At 40.9% G+C, this 22,752-nt stretch overlaps 1 protein-coding gene across 2 annotated transcripts in view; it reads right to left on the reverse strand.

The window, feature by feature from the left end:
• ptpa (protein phosphatase 2 phosphatase activator) overlaps window positions 1-22,752 on the reverse strand; it is a 102,129-nt gene that overhangs the window by 15,153 nt on the left and 64,224 nt on the right. For both annotated transcript variants that reach the window (XM_034192651.1, XM_034192652.1), the window contains exon 9: window positions 16,551-16,658. In XM_034192651.1, the coding sequence (XP_034048542.1) occupies window positions 16,551-16,658 (108 nt within the window). The remainder of the gene's footprint in view (window positions 1-16,550; window positions 16,659-22,752) is intronic.

Consider the following 22,752-nt stretch of genomic DNA (forward strand, 5'->3'; position numbering starts at 1 on the left):
TTTACTACATATTTTGCAGCAGTGAAGCAATTGAGAGGAGCTAAGCTCAACTCTACACACACAAAAAAACAAGCCCTTATTCCTTAACCGAATACACCTGTGCCGCAGTGAGGCAGGGGTCTTGGAAAATAAAGCAGTTTTGAGTTATGGTTTAATTTAAAAATCATCAAATTATTCCGGATAGAATAACTCCATTAATGTCAATTAATGGAGTTGTACAATTCCAACTTTGTACAATTTGTAATTGTACAAAGTTAAAATACCTCACATATCTTTTAATTTTAAATAATGCACTAATTCCGAAGTTTTGACAAATGCCAAAGGGATTATGGGTAAATGAACCTCTACTAACACTGATTGGTTGACATTCATTCTATGTAAAAATCAACATGTTAATGTGAGGTGTGTGTGTGTGTTGGTGTTTACCTGTAAATGTGCTTTTGTAAAATATGCCTTTTTTATTTGTTAAAAAAAAGCATAAAAAAATCCATTTGCAAAAAGCCAAAAAGTCAAGATTTGACAACCATCTGATATAAGGTCAAAATAAATAGAACACTGCCATATACTGGTGTCCAGATGCTCATACTGCCATGAACACTACTGGCCAGTAGATGGCAGTAGAGACTGTAAAAACTTGCCAAAACAAAATTCCAGATAATCCATGTCTGCTGCATTTAAGATGCGTGGAATTTAATAAACGCAAACTGAATTTCAGACATATTATATACGAGGTCTGTTAGAAAAGTAAAGGACCTTATTATTTTTTGCAAAAACTATATGGATTTGAATCATGTGTGATTGCATCAGCCAAGCTTGAACCTTTGTGCGCATGCGTGAGTTTTTTCACGCCTGTCGGTTGCGTCATTCACCTGTGAGCACGCCTTGTGGGAGGAGTAGTCCAGCCCCCTCGTCGGATTTTCATAGTCAGGAAATTGGCTGATCGACGGCCGCTTTGCTTCATCAAACTTTTTTCAGAAAGTGTGAGAGACAGCCAAGTGGAAACCATTTGGAAAATTCAGATGGCTTTCGGTGAAGATCTTATGGGGATCACATAGATTAAGGACAATTACAACTGGATTAAAGACGGCCCACAGCGGCCGAGCGGCGATCGACAGGCTCAAATGACCAGATCATTTCGAAAGTGAACGCTTTGTTGATTCGGGATGTCATCTGACTACCAGAGAAATGGCAAGACAGCTGGACATAGCACTTTTTCGGCACATTCCACTGTTACAGGAGTTTCTGTAATGGAAAGAGGAGCGGAGAAATTCGCCACGGAGCCGCTCATGGCACGGGACGAAAGCACCTCCGTGTTGGTCTCACAGGACAAGCCCTAACATGCCCAGCTCTTGCACCATTCGGAAGATTCAGACGGCTTTCGGTGGCTTTTCAGTCGTGTGACTATCCGAGAAATTGTGGATGAGCTGGACATGCCACAACATGCCCTGTGAGGCTTCATCATGGCGTTGCTTTTTGTTCTGTGCTCTGCACCTCCGTCCCGACGCACGAATTCCTCCGCACGTCTTTTCATGCCGAAAAACTCCTGTAACAGTGGAATGTGCTGTTCATTTCCAATGTAAACGCTTTGTTGATCCGGGACGTCATCTGACTACCACAGAAATGGCATAAGAGTTTGACATCAGCACTTTATCGGCATGAAAAGATGTGCGGAGAGATTTACGCGTCGGGACGGAGGTGCAGAGCACAGAACAAAAAGCAACGCCGTGATGAAGCCTCACAGGACATGTTGTGGCATGTCCAGCCCATCCACAATTTTTCAGATAGTCACACGACTGAAAAGCCACCGAAAGCCGTCTGAATTTTCTGAACAGTGCAAGAGCTGGGCATGTTAGGGCTTGTCCTGTGAGACCAACACGGAGGTGCTTTTCGTCCAGTTGTATTTGTCCTTAATCTGTGATCTGAAGATCTTCACCGAAAGCCATCTGAATTTTCCAAATGGTTTCCACTTGGCTGTCTCTCACACTTTCTGAAAAAATTTTGATGAAGCAAAGCGGCAGTCGATCAGCCAGTTTCCTGACTATGAAAATCCGACGAGGGGGCTGGACCACACCTCCCACAAGGAATGCTCACAGGCGAATGACGCAAGCGACAGGCGTGAAAAAACTCACATGCGCACAAAGGTTCAAGCTTGGCTGATGCAATCACACATGATTCAAATCCATATAGTTTTTGCAAAAAATAAAAAGGTCCGTTACTTTTCTAACAGACCTCGTATATTACTCTGGAACAAAGATGACAGACAGTGTTTGACATAAACATGACTCTAAAGAGCAAACAGGAATCAACTGCAATGATTCCAATTGAAAACAATGGAGAAGCAACCCAGGCTTCTTCTGGCATTCTTACATAAACAATATCGTCTATAAACCCAGTGAATATATTCACAAGAGTTTTAGGCACAATATACAAAGAGTTTAATGCTGTTGTCCGTGTGGAGCCTGATCAGAGCACCTTAATTTCTTCTGTCGTGAATGTACTGAGATTAACCATAATGCAAATGGACACAGCATGTCCACACTAAAACCTTCACAATTAGTGCATTACTTTAAAACTAAAACATATATCCGATATTTTCACTTCATAAAACTTCAGACATGACATTAATTTAAATAACTTGTCCTAAATTAGTTTGATTAAAAATTTTAACCATAAGTTAAAACTGTATGCCTGTGGATGACTTGGGTGATATAGCCAGCGTATCAGTATGGGGTCAAAAGAAATGAGCTTTTTTCTTTTCTGTGACAAGTTCTCCTTTGCTTGCAGAGGACAGAGCAGTTTCTTCTGGAACCAGGTCTTCTCTGTTTGCAGAGGATAGAACTGCACATCTACTACAAAACATTTAACAGGTAGGTACTCAATTGATTTTAGACTTCAGAAATGTTTGCAACTGTTAAGCTTTGTTCACCACACCTGCAAAAAATATGTTAGCGGACCAAAATTTATCGAAAGATAATTAGTCCACTGATGGCTTTCAAAGTTATCTGAAAAGCTAATCCGATAATGAAAACATTAGCTTCGATAATTAGCGATTAGTGGATTAGCGGAACTGTGCCCACCACTGCTTGGGTCCAGATATGATTATTATCGATACATGGGTCCTGATATGATACAAATTACAATAGACAGGTCCTGATACAATACACATCTTGATACCTACAGTAGTGTTCAGAACAATTTAATTTAATTTAATTTATTTATTTGAAACAGGGACAGTGCACAATATACATTATCCTTAAATAGGAGAGATGCATTAAGCCAGGTTGTAGCACACGTGCCAATTTCCACCTGTAGTCCCTAGACAGGCTGATGAAAAACAATTGAAGAGAGGAAATTTACAATATATTACATTAAATTTTTAAAATTACAGACACTGTGTCCAAAGCACATGACATTAGATCACACTATGGTTACATGTCTGACCCGAGAGCAACCAATTTTAACCAGTCGTGAAAAAGTGTAAAAGTTTGTACAAGAAATAAGTTCAGTTGGTAACATATTCCATTGGCGCATGGCCACACAAGAGAACACTGAGTTCCCAAAAGTTGTTCTACGTCTGAGAATCCTGCACTCACCTCGACCCATCGACCGAGTGGCTCGAGATGTTGTTTCCGAGTTCAAGGATATGAAAGTTTTTAACGGCGGAGCAGCAGTGCCATGAATGATTTTAAACAACAAACATAAATTTGAGTACATGATTGAATTTTCAACGCTCAAATCAATCAATTAATCAATTTTATTTATATAGCGCCAAATCACAACAAACAGTTGCCCCCATGCGCTTTATATTGTAAAGCAAGGCCATGCAATAATTACGTAAAAACCCCAACGGTCAAAACGACCCCCTGTGAGCAAGCACTTGGCAACAGTGGGAAGGAAAAACTCCCTTTTAACAGGAAGAAACCTCCAGCAGAACCAGGCTCAGGGAGGGGCAGTCTTCTGCTGGGACTGGTTGGGGCTGAGGGAGAGAACCAGGAAAAAGACATGCTGTGGAAGAGAGCAGAGATCAATCACTAATGATTAAATGCAGAGTGGTGCATACAGAGCAAACGGAGAAAGAAACACTCAGTGCATCATGGGAACCCACCAGCAGTCTAAGTCTATAGCAGCATAACTAAGGGATGGTTCAGGGTCACCTGATTCAGCCCTAACTATAAGCTTTAGCAAAAAGGAAAGTTTTAAGCCTAATCTTAAAAGTAGAGAGTATGTGACAATGATGAAATAAATGTTTTTTCTTATCATGAATCTTGAGAGAGCTTTTATAAAGTGAATGAAGAGGCCTAAGGGCAGTTTTGCACGCCTGTGACCAACATGTCATACAGTAGCGAAAATGTGGTATAATCATTGCATTAAGATATACATTAGAAGCTTCGATGGTAAGAGAGTTTCAAATGTATCTATAATTTGACAAATTAAATTTTAAAGTGTTTATCTTTTTAACATGTTTCTTAAAATTAAAATCTGAATCAAGTATTATACCCAGATATTTACAGTGATCAACATTATGAATTTTCTGACCACCGATTAAAACTTCAGGACATTTCTGAAGTTTATTTCGGTTTGTAAAAAACATAGATACCGTTTTTTCAATATTTAAAGTAAGGCAGGAATTTTTGAACCAATGAGAAACCAACTTCATCTCTCGTTAGTTTTTGAGCTACCTCCTCCATGGTTTTTCCATGGCTATACACTACAGTGTCATCAGCATACATAATTGTTTTAACATTGCAGACAGATGGAAGATCATTAATATAAAGTGTGAACAACAGTGGCCCTAAAATAGAGCCTTGAGGCGCACCTAGTCTGCAGTCTTAAAGGGGATGTTACTTCACCCATAGTTACACACTGCTGCCTGTCACTGAGGTACAATCTTATCCAATGAATTGTATTGGTATGACAGCTGAATTTAGTTAATTTGTTAAGAAGAAGTTCGTGGTTAACGGTGTCAAAAGCCTTCTTCAAGTCCAGAAAGACTGCTCCTACCACTCCTCCCATATCCAAACTGGATTTTATTTCTTCTAAAAAAATAACAGCATGCAGTCTCGGCTGAGTAGTGTTTTCTAAAACCAAACTGAAGAGGATGTAAAGCCTCAACAGACTCGAGATGTTCCATCAACTGCATTGCTACAACCTTTTCAAAGACTTTGGAGATGGCTGGAAGGATACTGATAGGCCTACAGTTGGAGACTTGGAGCTTGTCTCCAGACTTGTAGACAGGCTTAACCACAGCTGTTTTTAAAACCGTGGGGAAGGTGTTTTCACATATTGACTGATTTATCACTTTTGTTAAAACTGGGGTTAGAGTTTCTTTGTGTTCCTTTAAGAAAGCAGTGTCAATACCAAAGACGTCCTTAGTTTTACTCTTGTTTAGTTGTGAAATAACTTTAAAAACATTTTCTTCCACAATATTATACAATTTAAAAGAGTCATTACAATCATTTTCAAGTTTCAAGGAACAATAATAATTAGAAAAATTGCCAATTTCAGAACAGAATCAAGAAAATAATCATTAAAGTATATTGCCAATTCAGCATTATCATTGTTAATTACTCCATTTTTTTCGAGTTGTAATTTATCACAATTTGGTTTTTCTCTTCCCAATAATTTGTCCACACTCCTCCAGAGTTGTTTACTGTTCCCTTTTGCCTCTTTAATCAGATTTAAGAAGAAATTTCCCTTTGCCTTTCTAAGGTGCATAGTAAATTTATTTCGCAAACTTTTGAAAATGCAATGATCAGTGATTAATTTTGTTTTGAGAAAACGTTTAAAAGCCATATCCCTCTGTTTCATTAGATCCCAAAGAGCTATTAAACCATGGCAGTTGCTTTTTCTTTGGTTTTCTCTGCTTCAGTTCAGTATATTTAGCAACTGTCTCCTTTATAGCTAAAATTATATTACTGCATGAGCGATCACAACATTCATTATCAATTTTACAGCACCAGTCTATTTCTTTTATTTCTTTCTCCAGAGGAGTTTGATTTTTCTTTGGAATGTAAGGATTTTTACATTGATTTTTAATATTTTTATTTGTTTCGGAATTTATTCAATTTTCTTGCAACAAGGGTTAGATTATGATCAGACAGCCCAGTTATTAAATTGTATATTTTCGTTATTCTGTCTGGTTTGTTAGTAAATATTAGGTCAATCAAAGTTTGAGAGTTCTTAGTTAATCTGGTGGGATTATTTATCAATTGTGACATTTGTACTGAATTTGCAATGTCTTTAAGCTTTTTTCTCTTTACTTTAGCCAACCAATTGACATTAAAATAGTAGTCCTGTGTGACTAAAAAGATTAATCCAGGTTTCGAGTATATTTTTTATTGTTACATGGGAAACAAGGTACCAGTAGATTCAGTAGATTCTCAGAAATCCAACAAGACCAAGCATTCATGATATGCACACTCTTAAGGCTATGAAATTGGGCTATTAGTAAAAAAAAAAAGAAGTAGAAAAGGGGGTGTTCACAATAATAGTAGTGTGGCATTCAGTCAGTGAGTTCGTCAATTTTGTGGAACAAAAGGGTGTGAATCAGGTGTCCATGCCTTTCTCTTTGAAAGCCTGAGGAAAATGGGACGTTCAAGACATTGTTGAGAAGAACAGCGTAGTTTGATTAAAAAGTTGCTGTTGATGCTACAAACTCAAAACTATTATGTTCAAACTGCTTTTTTAGCAATCCTGTGAATCACTAAACTAGCATTTAGTTGTATAACCACAGTTTTTCATGATTTCTTCACATCTGCGAGGCATTAATTTTGTTGGTTTGGAACCAAGATTTTGCATGTTTACTAGTGTGCTTGGGGCCATTGTCTTGTTGAAACACCCATTTCAAGGGCATGTCCTCTTCAGCATAAGGCAACATGACCTCTTCAAGTATTTTGACATATCCAAACTGATCTATGATACCATCCATCCATCCATTTTCTTCCGCTTTATCCGGAGTCGGGTCGCGGGGGCAGCAGCTCAAGTAAAGCCGCCCAGACCTCCCGATCCACACACACCTCCCCCAGCTCCTCCGGGGGAACCCCAAGGTGTTCCCAAGCCAGCCAAGAGATGTAGTCCCTCCAGCATATCCTGGGTCTTCCCCGGGGCCTCCTCCCAAAGGGACGTGCCCGGAACACCTCTCCAGCGAGGCGTCCAGGGGGCATCCGGAAAAGATGCCCGAGCCACCTCAAATGACTCCTTTCGACGTGGAGGAGCAGCAGCTCAACTCCGAGCTCCTCCCGAGTGACCGAGCTCCTCACCCTATCTCTAAGGGAGTGCCCAGCCACCCCACGGAGGAAACTCATCTCGGCCGCTTGTACTCGCGATCTCGTTCTTTCGGTCATGAGCCAAATCTCATGACCATAGGTGAGGATCGGAACGGAGATCGATCGGTAAATCGAGAGCTTTGCCCCCTACTCAGCTCTCTCTTCACCACGACGGTCCAATACTGCGACCGCATCACTGCAGATGCTGCACCAATCCGTCTATCGATCTCACGCTCCATCCGTCCCTCACTCGTGAACAAGACCCCGAGATACTTAAACTCCTCCACTTGAGGCAAGGACACTCCACCGACCTGAAGAGGGCAAGGCACTTTTTTCTGGTCGAGAACCATGTCCATTAAAAATAATGAACAGAACCGATGACAAAGGGCAGCCCTGGCGGAGGCCAACGTGCACTGGAAACAAGTTTGACTTACTACCGGCAATGCAAACCAAGCTCCTGCTGCGGTCGTATAGGGACCGGATAGCCCTTAGCAAAGGACCCCGGACCCCGTACTCCCGGAGCACTCCCCACAGGGTGCCCCGAGGGACACGGTCGAACGCCTTCTCCAGATCCACAAAACACATGTGGACTGGTTGGGCGAACTCCCATGAACCCTCGAGCACCCGATGGAGCGTGTAGAGCTGGTAGAGCTACACATCCATGATACCTGGTATGTGATATATAGGCCCAACACCATAGTAGGAGAAACATGCCCATATCGTGATGCCCATATAGGACACGCATCACGATACATGGGCCACGACAGGACACGCATCACGATACATGGGCCCCGATATGACACGCATCACGATACATGGGCCCCGATATGATACGCATCACGATACATGGGCCCCGATATGATACATATCACGATCCATGGGTCCTGATACAATACACATCTTGATACCTAGGGCCCAATATGATATTTATCACAATACACGGGTCCCTATATGATAAGTATCATGATACTTGGGTCCTGATACGATACATTTCACGATACTTGTGTCCTGATCAAGGTTGGGTAGGATTACTTTGAAAGAATACATGTGGATTACATGTATGTAGGTACATACATTTGGATTACTTGTAATCTGATTACTTTTGGATTACATTTCAAAGTAATCCCACCCAACCTTGGTCCTGCTATGATACACATCATGACACTTAGGTCCTGATAGTCATGGTAGACAGAAACGAGATACAATATAAACTAGAAGAACTCAGAGAGTGCAAACCTCCGCCAAGGCCATGGGGTCACTGACGCCATAACATCTACACGCCGTGGAATCACTGAACCTAAAAAAGTCTAACAATGATGTTTGCTCAGTAGTAAAAAAAAGATTCATCTGCTGTGACTGGATAGCATGTATCCTTAGCGCTTGGCATCACAGTTTATTGCAACTTGCACCTTTCCCAGAAGCTACTGTCATCTGAGCACTGATATAGAAAATTCAACAAAATTCAATTTATTATTCAACTAAACTGCAAATATATGAATTTTTTTAACATTTAGGAAACACTTCTCTAAACAAGGCCATAGGGTCACTGACCCTAAAGAGATTCCCTCCTTGGCACAGTGATCTATTTCTTTTTGTCTTTTTCTCTAAAATTGTATATAATAATCATTAGATTATTAATATGTAAAAAATAAATTTAAGAAATATTACAATTTGAAAACAAATGCACCCGAACATGATGACAGCTGCAACTGCTTAATGCTAACTTTTAACATGGAAAATGCCATAGACATGCTAACGCGTTAGCATCGGGATCCGGATCGTGATCCGGATCACCACTAAAATTTAATCACTTGTTCCTCTTGTCATTTCCAACCACTCCACAATATTTCAACAAAAATAAATTTAAGAAATATTACAATTTGAAAACAAATGCACCCGAACGTGATGACAGCTGCAACTGCTTAATGCTAACTTTTAACATGGAAAATGCCATAGACATGCTAACGCGTTAGCATCGGGATCCGGATCGTGATCCGGATCACCACTAAAATTTAATCACTTGTTCCTCTTGTCATTTCCAACCACTCCACAAAATTTCAACAAAAATAAATTTAAGAAATATTACAATTTGAAAACAAATGCACCCGAACGTGATGACAGCTGCAACTGCTTAATGCTAACTTTTAACATGGAAAATGCCATAGACATGCTAACGCATTAGCATCGGGATCGATCACCACTAAAATTTAATCACTTGTTCCTCTTGTCATTTCCAACCACTCCACAAAATTTCATCAAAATCCGTTCAAAACTTTTTGCGTTATCCTGCTGACAGACAGACAAACAAACGCGACCGAAAACATAACCTCCTTGGCGGAGGTAACAATACAGGATTGGCCTACGATAAAGAGTTTTATTCTATTGCACTATCACAATGCATGTCGATGATGCAATCTACCTGCAACCTGCAAAATTTAGAGCCACAAGCTGCATCCAACTGCAACACATCGTCATCTTGAGTAAACATAGCTAAAAGTGAATTGGAGGAGCTGGTGAAAAGACAGGTGCAACACCCATTATTTGGACTTGCTTCGGATTTAAGCAGTTCGACAAGCAGCAGCAAGCTATACTCTATACAGTCTGTGAGGCAACAGTTCCGGCTAAGAAAGGCAACACGACTAACCTGTTCTACCACCTCAAAACTAAACATGTCACTGAATACCAGCATTGTGAGGTAATGCAGCCAACCTCAAGATCCAGTCCAATGAATGCAAGTCAGAAAAAAACAGGAACTGCTCTAGACCTCCATCCCACAGTCATTTCAAAAGGTACTCCTGACAGTAGAGCAAAAAGAGCAAGCAATGGATTGAAATGATCAGGGCCATAATTGTTTACTTGTGTCAGAACACGGCCACTTTCAAACGGTAGAGAGACGTGGCTTTAAAGCCGTGATCAGAGCTACTGATGCATGAAACAAGGTGCAAAGCAGCAAATACTTTATAGAAACAGAGATGCCAAAATTTATGCATTGTATGCAAATGGATACCCACTTGGCAAGATATAGATGTTTTGGAATTTATAAGTAAAACCCTCGGCCCACTGCTGGAGTTGTGTCAGTGTGCCATACAGCAAACCTGTTCTCCATCTTTTCAACATCACTGTTCTTAGTATAAGCTGATGATGGCACAGAGTTGACCAAGGACATGAGAGTCATCCTGGAGTACTTAAACAAGAAGTACTCAGACCCACAAACATTTGACCTGCTGGATGTGGCCTCCTTGGTTGACCCACAGTTTCAAGATGCATATAAAGCTGTATAGCTTATGGCCACCAGGAGTTCATCAAGACCAGAGCGGTAGCAGAAGTTCAGTCACTGTTGGAGGTGCAAGTTGCAACAGTCACACACAAGCTTCTGTGCGCACACATCTTGGGGCCCACACATCTGCTTCAGGAAACCCTTAAGAAAGGTTCCCTGAAGCAGCTGCTGAGAAGCAATCCAAGAGGGGGAAACGGAGTCTGGGAAGCTTTTTCAAAAAAGCCTCCAGGGGAGGTGATGGTCTAGTGGTTAAGGTGTTGGGCTTGAGTCCATGGGTTCAAATCCCCACCTGACTGGAAAATCACTAAGGGCCCTTGGGCAAGGCCTTTAATCCCCTATTGCTCCCGGTGTGTAGTGAGTTGTATGGCAGCACCTTGACATCGGGGTGAATGTGAGGCATAATTGTAAAGTGCTTCGAGCGTCTGATGCAGATGGAAAAGCGCTATATAAATGCAGTCCATTTACCATTTACCTCCAATGGCACAGCCGCTCTCGCTGACAGAGGCCATCGAAGTGGACCTAGAAAGTTGGAGAGACTTTCTAGGTCTCTCCAACTAGTGGAGACTGGTGGCAGCTGTACCAAGCTAATTTTCTAAGGGTGGCAAGACTGGCTCAGAAATATCTCTGTATCTCAGTCACAAGTGCTCCTTCAGAAAAGGGCATTTAACATCAGTGGCATCATTGTTAAACTGTTGAAACCTGAGATCGCGGACAAGTTTATGTTCCTGGCAAAAACACTTTAGGACCTAACAAATGACAAACGGCGTAACCCAAAATCGCACGGAGTCCCTGATTTTAAGATGTGCTGCTTTTAACTGAGAAGAAACCAGTTTTTCTGTTCTTGGCTGAATACTGAAAGTATTTTCAGTACAGTGTCTGTTCCTTAACTAAAAAGACAACACTTTTTCCTGTTCTCTTCACCTTGTAGTTAGTTGGTTTTTAAAAATCAACTAACTACAAGGTGCAACCAGAAAGTATTCACAGTGTGTCACTTTTTCCACATTTTGTTATGTTACAGCCTTATTTTAAAATGAAGTAAATTTGTTTATTTCCCTTCAAAATTCTGCCCAAAATTTTTCCCCATAACAATAACATGAAAAAAGTTTTTTTTGTTAATTTTTTAAAAAATTTATTAAAAATAAAAAACTAAGAAATCAAATGTACATAAGTATTCACATCCTTTGCTCAACACTTTGTTGATGCACCTTCTTGAATATGATGCCACAGGTTTGGTGCATCTACGAGGTCTGTCCATAAAGTATAGGTCCTTTTTATTTTTTTCAAAAACTATATGGATTTCATTCATATGTTTTTACGTCAGACATGCTTGAACCCTCGTGCGCATGCGTGAGTTTTTCCACGCCTGTCGGTGACGTCATTCGCCTGTGAGCACTCCTTGTGGGAGGAGTCGTCCAGCCCCTCGTCGGAATTCCTTTGTCTGAGAAGTTGCTGAGAGACTGGCGCTTTGTTTGATCAAAATGTTTTCTAAACCTGTGAGACACATCGAAGTGGACACGGTTCGAAAAATTAAGCTGGTCTTCAGTGAAAATTTTAACAGCTGGTGAGAGATTTTGAGGTGATTCTGTCGCTTTAAGGACTTTTCACGGTGCGAGACGTCGCGCAGCGCTCTCAGGCAGCGTCATCAGCCTGTTTCAAGCTTAAAACCTCCACATTTCAGGCTCTATTGATCCAGGACGTCGTGAGAGAACAGAGAAGTTTCAGAAGAAGTCGGTTTCAGCATTTTATCCGAATATTCCACTGTTAAAAGAGATTTTTTTTAATGAAAGACGTGCGGGCGGATTGCAGCGTCGGCTCGCAGCCGCCGCGACGCTCCGCCACAGGAAAAACACCTCCGTTGGAAACCTTAAAGACAAGTTGGAACATCTCCAGCTGATAAACAGTTTCTCATATACTCACTCCACTGAAAGCCATCAAAAGCCAACTGGATTTTAACAAATGGTTATCAACACGGAGGTGTTTTTCCTGTGCCGCCGCGCCGCGTCGGCTGCGTCCCGGATGTCTTTCATTAAAAAAATCTCCTTTAACAGTGGAATATCCGGATAAAATGCTGAAACCGACTTCTCCTGAAACGTCTCTGTTCTCTCATGACGTCCTGGATCAACAGAGCCTGAAATGTGGAGGTTTTAAGCTTGAAACAGGCTGATGACGCTGCCTGAGAGCGCAGCGCGACGTCTCGCACCGTGAAAAGTCCTTAAAGCGACAGAATCACCTCAAAATCTCTCATCAGCTGTTAAAAGTTTCACTGAAAACCAGCTTAATTTTTTGAACCATGTCCACTTCGATGTGTCTCACAGGTTTAGAAAAAATTTTGATCAAACAAAGCGCCAGTCTCTCAGCAACTTCTCAGACAAAGGAATTCCGACGAGGGGCTGGACGACTCCTCCCACAAGGAGTGCTCACAGGCGAATGACGTCACCGACAGGCATGGAAAAACTCACGCATGCGCACGAGGGTTCAAGCATGTCTGACGTAAAAACATATGAATGAAATCCATATAGTTTTTGAAAAAAATAAAAAGGACCTATACTTTACGGACAGCCCTCGTATCTTTGGGCAGTTTTGTCCATTCCTCTTTGCAGCACCTCTCAAGCTCCATCAGGTTGGATGGGGAGCGTCGGTGCACAGACATGTTCAGATCTCTCCAGAAATGTTCAGTCAGATTCAGGTCTGGGCTCTGGCTGGGCCAAGATGTCTGCTGCTGAAAAACATCCCCACAGCACGATGCTGCCACCACCATGCTTCACTGTAGGGATGGTGCCTGGTTTCCTCCAAACATGACGCCTGACTTTCACACCAAAGAGTTCAATCTTTGTCTCATCAGAGCAGAGAATTTTGTTTCTCCTGGTCTGAGAGTCCTTCAGGTGTCTTTTGTCAAACTCCAGGTGGGCTGCCATGTGCCTTTTACTAAGGAGTGGCTTCTGTCTGGTCACTCTACCATACAGGTCTGATTGGTGGATTACTGCAGAGATGGTTGTCCTTTTTGAAGGTTCTCATCTCTCCACAGAGGAATGCTGGAGCTCTGACAGAGTGACCATCAGGTTCATCCAGCACGTGTGTACGGTGTCCCTGCTCCAACATGGAGAACTGAGTAATTTTAACTTTTTCTTGAGATTTAATCTTGTGCAGTCAGGATCGGATGGAGTCTGTGGTAAATGAGACGTAATGAAGCGCTGTGAATTTTTCAACTTATTGCGCCAAGACAGAGAACCGGTGTGGGGGGGGGCTCTGCTCCGCTAACGGTGCAAGTCTGGCGTCGGAGAGGGACTTTTCTTCACTAAAACAAACAGGTAAGACCTTATATTTACATAGCGTGTGAATTTACACGCATGAGGAACGCAGCTTTCAGGAAATCAGTTGATAGCATCAACTGACGTATTTGGACTTGTGTGAAAAAATACATAAATTAGCCACATCATTGTAGAAGCCGCAGTGTTCAAAGCGTGTGAAAAAAGTAGCAGCTTGTAGTTTGGAAATTGCGGTATATATTTGTCGTATTGGTGTGTTTGTTCTTGTGCTGTTCAGAAATGCAAAAGACAGACAGAAGACAAGATAGAAAGATAAACATACAGCAGTGTTCAGAATAATAGTAGTGCTATGTGACTAAAAAGATTAATCCAGGTTTTGAGTATATTTCTTATTGTTACATGGGAAACAAGGTACCAGTAGATTCAGCAGATTCTCACAAATCCAACAAGACCAAGCATTCATGATATTCACACTCTTAAGGCTATGAAATTGGGCTATTAGTAAAAAAAGTAGAAAAGGGGGTGTTCACAATAATAGTAGCATCTGCTGTTGACACTACAAACTCAAAACTATTATGTTCAAACTGCTTTTTTTTAGCAATCCTGTGAATCACTAAACTACAACCCCTGGCAAAAACTATGGAATTCTGAGGAATCAGATTTGCTCGTTAGTCTGCATCTAAAAAGGAGTGATCACACCTTGGAGAGCTGTTGCACCAAGTGGACTGACATGAATCATGGCTCCAACACGAGAGATGTCAATTGAAACAAAGGAGAGGATTATCAAACTCTTAAAAGAGGGTAAATCATCACGTAATGTTGCAAAAGATGTTGGTTGTTCACAGTCAGCTGTGTCTAAAATCTGGACCAAATACAAACAACATGGGAAGGTTGTTAAAGGCAAACATACTGGTAGACCAAGGAAGACATCAAAATGTCAAGACAGAAAACTTAAAGCAATATGTCTCAAAAATTTAAAATGCACAACAAAACAAATGAGGAACAAATGGGAGGAAACTGGAGTCAACGTCTGTGACCGAACTGTAAGAAACCGCCTAAAGGAAATGGGATTTACATACAGAAAAGCTAAACGAAAGCCATCATTAACACCTAAACAGAAAAAAACAAGGTTACAGTGGGCTAAGGAAAAGCAATCGTGGACTGTGGATGACGGGATGAAACTCATATTCAGTGATGAATCTCGTATCTGCATTGGGCAAGGTGATGATGCTGGAACTTTTGTTTGTTGCCGTTCCAATGAGATTTATAAAGATGACTGCCTGAAGAGAACATGTAAATTTCCACAGTCATTGATGATATGGGGCTGCATGTCAGGTAAAGGCACTGGGGAGATGGCTGTCATTGCATCATCAATAAATGCACAAGTTTACATTGATATTTTGGACACTTTTCTTATCCCATCAATTGAAAGGATGTTTGGTGATGATGAAATCATTTTTCAAGATGATAATGCATCTTGCCATAGAGCAAAAACTGTGAAAACATTCCTTGCAAAAAGACACATAGGGTCAATGTCATGGCCTGCAAATAGTCCGGATCTTAATCCAATTGAAAATCTTTGGTGGAAGTTGAAGAAAATGGTCCATGACAAGGCTCCAACCTGCAAAGCTGATCTGGCAACAGCAATCAGAGAAAGTTGGAGCCAGATTGATGAAGAGTACTGTTTGTCACTCATTAATTCCATGCCTCAGAGACTGCAAGCTGTTATAAAAGCCAGAGGTGGTGCAACAAAATACTAGTGATGTGTTGGAGCGTTCTTTTGTTTTTCATGATTCCATATTTTTTTCCTCAGAATTGAGTGATTCCATATTTTTTTTCCCCTCCGCTTGGTCTAAAAAAGTAACCGTTACTGACTGCAACAATTTTTTTTTCCTGATTTCTTATAGTGTTTCTTAAAGCCAGAAAGTTGCCATTTGAAATGACTTTAGTTTTGTTTCATGTCTGTGATCTGCTTATTTTCTACAAAATTAAACAACTGAATGAACATCCTCCGAGGCCGGTGATTCCATAATTTTTGCCAGGGTTTGTACTATTACCTTTTGTACTATTACCTTTTCTACTTTTTTTTTTTTTTTTTTACTAATAGCCAATTTCATAGCCTTAAGAGTGTGCATATCATGAATGCTTGGTCTTGTTGGATTTGTGAGAATCTACTGAATCTACTGGTACCTTGTTTCCCATGTAACAATAAGAAATATACTCAAAACCTGGATTAATCTTTTTAGTCACATAGCACTACTATTATTCTTAACACTACTGTATGTGTGGAAAACCCCCCCAAAAACAAATAGATGACGGATATTTCTAGTAAGATGTTCAAAGAAAGAAGACGGGCCTCTACATCAGTGATATTTAAATTAATTCATAATTCATTTAAAGTGGCCACACCCCTAATGTGTCAGGAGAACCAGGCTTAATTATATCCAGCGATATAATTTATATATCGCTGGATTTGATCCAATGTGTTTTGATGTAAGATGTTCTCATTTCTTCAACTTCTTTCTGTTTTACCCACAAAAAAAAGACATTTTCCAGCAGCTCGTTCTCTGATGAATATAATACAGTCAATGCATTTCTTTATTTATTTATTCTTTGCACTATGCACACTAACCAACAGGTATTCCTGCTAGAAATAATGACTGTAAAAGTAAAACATGTGGGGCATTTTCAACAACAAAGAATGGACAGAAATACAAGAACAAGAGGATGACAGAGGCCTACCTCGACCTTATACATCCTGATGAGTCCTTGGTTGACTTTGGACCAGGATGGAACGTCACTGATGTTCCACAGCTGGTTGGAGTGCTCATGAAAGGGGCCCGTCTTCATCTGCAGTGCAGGAAGAAAAAGTGGAGAAATGAAAAATAAATAAATAAAAATAGAGAAGGAGAGTCAAGTCAGATGAAACCTGTGTTTAGAAAAACACTAGCAGGGTATGAGGGTCTTCGACACTTGAGACCAGAGGTGGGACAAAGTCACCATCAAGTCACTCCCAAGTCATTAATCAGCAAGTCCCAAGTCAAGTCTTAAGTCATAATGACCACCAGTTGTTTGAAAGCTGACTGGAGACTTGACTTGGGACTTGCTGATTCATGACTTGAGAATGACTTGACAGTGACTTCGTCCCATCTCTGCTTGAGATGAGAAGAACATATGTTTAGAAGGCCGTCTTAAATCTCAGTAGATTCTGTCTCTGATCAGCTTTCATCTTTGAACTCCTGAACCTGAAACACATCAGTCTGCTGGATTCCAGATTCTCCGGTTTGTGTTTGTCAAAGTAGGAATCTTTATGAAGCAGTAAACGGACGGAACTAACAAAGTGCGCTTCCTTCAGACACAGGTCAAATATAAGGTCACAACTATTTAACTCTGCTTGGAGCCAAAACAGGTATATGGTTGGAGAATTTGACCTCGACTGTTGACCTTTAACCCTGCTGACTGAGCTTTGATACTGACCTTTGACACTGACTGTTGACCTTTAACCTTGTTGACCGACCTTTACCCTGACCGTTGACCTTTAACCCTGCTGACTGAGCTTTGATCTTGTTTCTTCAATGCCATTTAACTGATGTTCATGCACTTGTGTTTTATGATGTTTCAACACTGGACGGTGTAAATCAAGTGAAACATTGCAAAACATTTGTTTCTAAACTGTTTGTGACCTAACGAGGCCCCGTTTAGCACAGCACCTGAACAATGTTCCATTTAGGATTGCAGCAGGGTTTTCAGTTTGCCAACGTCAAACAACCTGTCAGCTCACCTACACCTGATCATATCTTTCTGTAATCCATCCAGCAGGTGGCAGACATGTTTTCAATTAATAGAGTGAAAAAAGCTGCTCATCAATAGTGACATGGACACACAACGTAACAGTCCATTAATAATGAGTGTGAATCTGAACAGAAACATTGTGCCATTTCCACCACCGTGCTGCCTAATAACTTACAACTATTTTAATCTCTGAGGAAAACAGTGCCTTTTTGTCACACCAGATGTCTTTTTGGGACAAATAGGTTACCAGTTTACTGTGGAGTGGACTTTGGGATATAAACTGGATGACTGAGATACTTCATTGTCATGCACACAGACTCTGCAGGCTCTGCTCTCTGGGACTCTGATCTACACCTAGTTACGGTGCATCCGGAAAGTAATCACAGCGCTTCACTTTTTCCACATTTTATGCTATAAGCCTTATTCCAAAATGGATGAAATCCATTTTTCACCTCAAACTTCTACTCACAACACCCCATAATGACAACATGAAAAAGGTTGTTTTTTAAGTTTTGCAAATGTATTAAAAACAATAAATCACAGGTACATAAGTATTCACACCCTTTGTTGATGCATCTTCTTGAATATGGTGCCACCAGCTTGGTGCACCTATCTTTGGGTGGTTTTGTCCATTCCTCTTTACAGCACCTCTCAAGCTCCATCAGGTTGGATGGGGAGCGTCGATGCACAACTATTTTTAGGTCTCTCCAGAGACGTTCAATCAGATTCAGGTCTGGGCTCTGGTTGGGCCACACAAGGACATTTACAGAGTTGTCCTGAAGACACTCTGATATCTTGACTGTGTGCTGAGGGTCATTGTCCTGCCAAAAGATGAACCGTCGCCTCAGTCTGAGGTCAAGAGCGCTCTGGAGCAGGTTTTCATTCAGGATGTCTCTGTACATTGCTGCATTCATCTATCCTCAATCCTGACTAGTCTCCCTGTTCCTGTCACTAAAAAACATCCCCACAGCATGATGCTGCCACCACCATGCTTCACTGTAGGGATGGGGCCTGGTTTCCTCCAAACATGACGTCTGGCATTCACCCCAAAGAGTTCAATCTCTGTCATATCAGACCAGAGTATTTTGTTTCTCATGGTCTGCGAGTCCTTCAAGGGGCCTTTTGTCAAACTCCAGGTGGGCTTCCATGTGCCTTTTATTAGGGAGTGGCTTCAGTCTGTCCACTTTACCATACAAGCCTGATTGGTGGATTGCGGCAGAAATTCCTTTTTGAAGGTTCCCCTCTCTCCACAGAAGAATGCTGGAGCGCTGACAGAGTGACCAGCGGGTCCTTGGTCATCTCCCTGACTAAGGCCCTTCTCCCCTCATCGCTCAATTGAGACAGGTGGCCAACTCTAGGAAGAGTCCTGGTGGATCAGAACTTCTTCCATTTACAGATGATGGAGGCCACTGTGCTCACTGGGACCTTCAAAGCAGCAGAAATGTTTATGTACCCCTCCCCCGATTTATGCCTCAAGACAATCCTGTGTCAGTGGTCTACAGACAATTCCTTTGACTTCATGCTTGGTTTGTGCTCCGACATGCACTGTCAACTGTGGGACCTTATATGGAGACACGTGTGTCTTTCAAAATCATGTCCAACATGTCCATCAACTGAATTGACCACAGGTGGACTCCAATTAAGCTATAGAAGCATTTCAAGGGTGATCAGTGGAAACAAGATATGCCTGAGCTCAATTTTGAGCATCATAGCAAAGGCTGTGGATTCTTATGAACATGTGATTTATTTTATTTTTTTTATAAGTTTGCTAAAATCTGAAAAAGGTTTTTCATGTTGTCATTATGGGGTGTGGTGATTAGAATTGTGAGGGAAAAAATAATTTACTCCATTTTGGTATAAGGATGCAACATAAGATGTGGAAAAACTGAAGCACCGTGAATACTTTCTGGATGCACTGTACACACACACACACACACGACGATGATAACGACAGCCAGGGAGTGAGTGTAAATCTGTGCGTGAATCATCAACGAGTTCAGATACTATTTGATATGAGAAGCAGAATTCAAAGTGAAGCCACACTGTGGCTTTAAAAATTAATGACAAATTAATCAAAACTTACAGTTTATGAATGTTCAGAGTTATTAGACTGAAGTGCTTCGTTTGAAAATTAAGAGGACCGAGTCTGGATCAGCGTGTTGTAGGGGAGGTGGGGGCTGCTTGTCGTCACAGTGTTTATTACAGCCACCGTACTACAACCTGCTTTACTGAATCAAATTTGAAGTTGCAAATATTTTAACGAAGAGGTTTTTTGGCATCTTCTGCTGATTAGAAAGAACATTAGCTGACAGTAATATGAAGGAGACATGAAAACCCTCTGGTACATATGGTCTTAAAATAAACAGATGAATCCTAAAACTGGGACTGGAACATTTATTTGGCTTTAAGTGAAAAAAGTAAAAAAACAAAAAAAACAAAAACAAAAGCAGCAGCAGCAGCCGACACTACCATTCAAAGGTTTGGACATACTTTTGAATGTAGACTAAGATCCAGTGGTTCCTGGACAACCATCAGAAGTCTATCTGGAGAAACACACTTGACAACACCTCTGAGTCAGGGACTAACACACACACACACACACACACACACACACACACACACTAGATAATTACATCACTGTAATTATGTACTAATTTATCCGTGGTGACTGATTAAAGAAATAAATTATTCTGAAACATAAATTGGAATCTTGATGTTTGGTTCCTCTGTATATTTTACAAATCATTAGTGATTCTTCTGACAGAAGTTGTTATTCTGCAGTAGGTGACTTTTTATGGTTGTTGCCGGACAGATATTGGTGGCAGACATCACGTAGCTGATTTAGGAAATTCTTCCGGCATGTGATTTTAGAAGCTTTTCTAAGACACTGGTAACTGAAGGTCCAGGTTCTGTTCTCTACACATGTGTAAAATGAAACGGAGAAAATAATGCTGCACCAAAAAAAAAAAAAACCTGCTTAAAAACTAGTCAATATTTACAGCTTTAAATAATCTTTCTGATAATAAAAATGCATTAAATAAACAGGTTGACTTTTACAATCAGAATACATTAAACAGTATGATTATTATTCAACAATCACTCTAATTAATAACAAATACGACTGTGCGAGATGACATAACACACAAATCAAAAATTCTACACAACAGACTGCTTAAAGCAGAAGGACTGAGGCTGACAAACACAAGCGATTTTACAAAGTTTACAGGATGACAGCCAGGACCCCAAACCCCGGCCATGGACACAGAATTAACAAGCTCCTCCTCGTCTCAGCACCCCCACCCTGAACTCCACCAGACACGATCCAGCACCAGCACAGGGGGAGGGGACGATGGCCAGAGGAAAAGGAGGCGGAGCCAGACGCATTCCCCGAGGAAGGAGTGACTCACAGCAGCACATCGGGAAGGATGTGACTCACGTTAAGGATGACACACACACACACACACACTTTGTGTGTGCCTTTTCTGACTTGCGTGTCAAAAGGAAGGCGTCTAAAGTAGCCACATGTAAGCGAGGACCAGAATTGCACATTAAAATACTGTGATTCTGGGGAGCTGCACATCTCAAAAAGAATAATGTCATTTTTCATACTGGGAGTAAGGAAACAGTAATATACACCAGCATCTTGATATCTATCCATGATGCAGCTGTTGAGGACAACAACAATGAAGGCAGAGTTCACTTCCTTGTACTTAGACCAACATTTATATCACACGTCAAACTGCATCATGACGACAGGCGACGGTGAGGGAACATGAAAGCGATGTTGCAGCGGCTACTCGTCGATTAAAAGTGTGAACACGGACAGAGCTGTGTGTAATCAATGTTCACTGAGTGTGTACCAGGTGCATTAGGATGGACACAGTCCAGACACATGTGGCCTGTTGTACTGCAGATACTTAATACAGTAAAACTTGCCTAAACCATTATTGTATAAACCAGATATTCTCACTCACCGGACAAAAGCAAAAGTCCCAATACTTTTATTTGTTTTTCATGTAATAAACACCATTTATTATATGGCTGCAGTGCTACGCATGCTCTGATTGGCTGATTAACAGTTGGATATTTTCCCATGTTGGACCGGTTTCCATGACAATCAGTCCAAAACACTTATTTTCTTTACAAACCAGAAAATAAAAACGTGATTAGAAAAAACAAGTCGGACATGAACGTATCCCATAAATATCTAAACAGCATCTGAAAACACACAGACTGAAAGCTTTTCACCAGCTAACAACCGGACCATCTGTTAGCAAGTTCTTCATGGAGGTGAAGCGAACAATTTGGACTATGAGCCGTCAGCAGCTTTCAAATTTGGGTGATACTGTAAGTTTGCATATTTATATATAGAATAACGATATAATAAACAAATTATTAACCTCACTTGCTCGGTCTGATATCCCTGTACAGACCTCACAGTCTGTTAATAATCCTTTAATATACTGGATTTTGTATAATGGATTGTTGCTCACATGGGACAAAACATCTCACCCCATTGCAAAGTATTCCTATTAAAAACCCCTCACATGTACCGGACAGAGTAGTCTGGACGTGCCCAGTAACAGAGGTATGAAATGAAGTTCAGCACTGACACTCAGCAATTGGAGGAAAGTGGGCACCGTGTTTAAAAAACGTGCCCGTGATTAAAAAACTGGAAGTTTATTTATTTATTAATGAGACAGGGCGTAATTCAAGCCTGGTGATTAATTATTAACAAAATGCTCCGTCCTCTCCCTGTCATATTTTTAAATTTTTTTCAGTGCACACACTGATTACATTTCGATCATGGATCAAATACATTTGGTAGAAAAGTCCACAAATATGACAAACTTGACAACACGGAGTCAGAGAAAGATGCTGAAATGACCCACAATTCATGGAGGGAAATTGTACATACCGTACCAGTGGTTTGGAGGTTGATGGTTGTATAAAGAAGTGGAGCTCGTTGAGGGACAAATTAATCTAGAAAAAGCTGCTGTTCCTGCGGTGAATTGCATAAAGACGGACAACTTTAAAAGGATCATGTGCACATTGACGTCATTGCATGTCCACGGAGTTACAGAGTTGTAGAAGCATAAATCAGTCTTGAGGATGTGAAGGCACCACTCTGCAGTGGACTTAGAAAAAAATA

This window comes from Thalassophryne amazonica, chromosome 17 (genome assembly GCF_902500255.1).
Source record: "Thalassophryne amazonica chromosome 17, fThaAma1.1, whole genome shotgun sequence".
NCBI lineage: Eukaryota > Metazoa > Chordata > Actinopteri > Batrachoidiformes > Batrachoididae > Thalassophryne > Thalassophryne amazonica.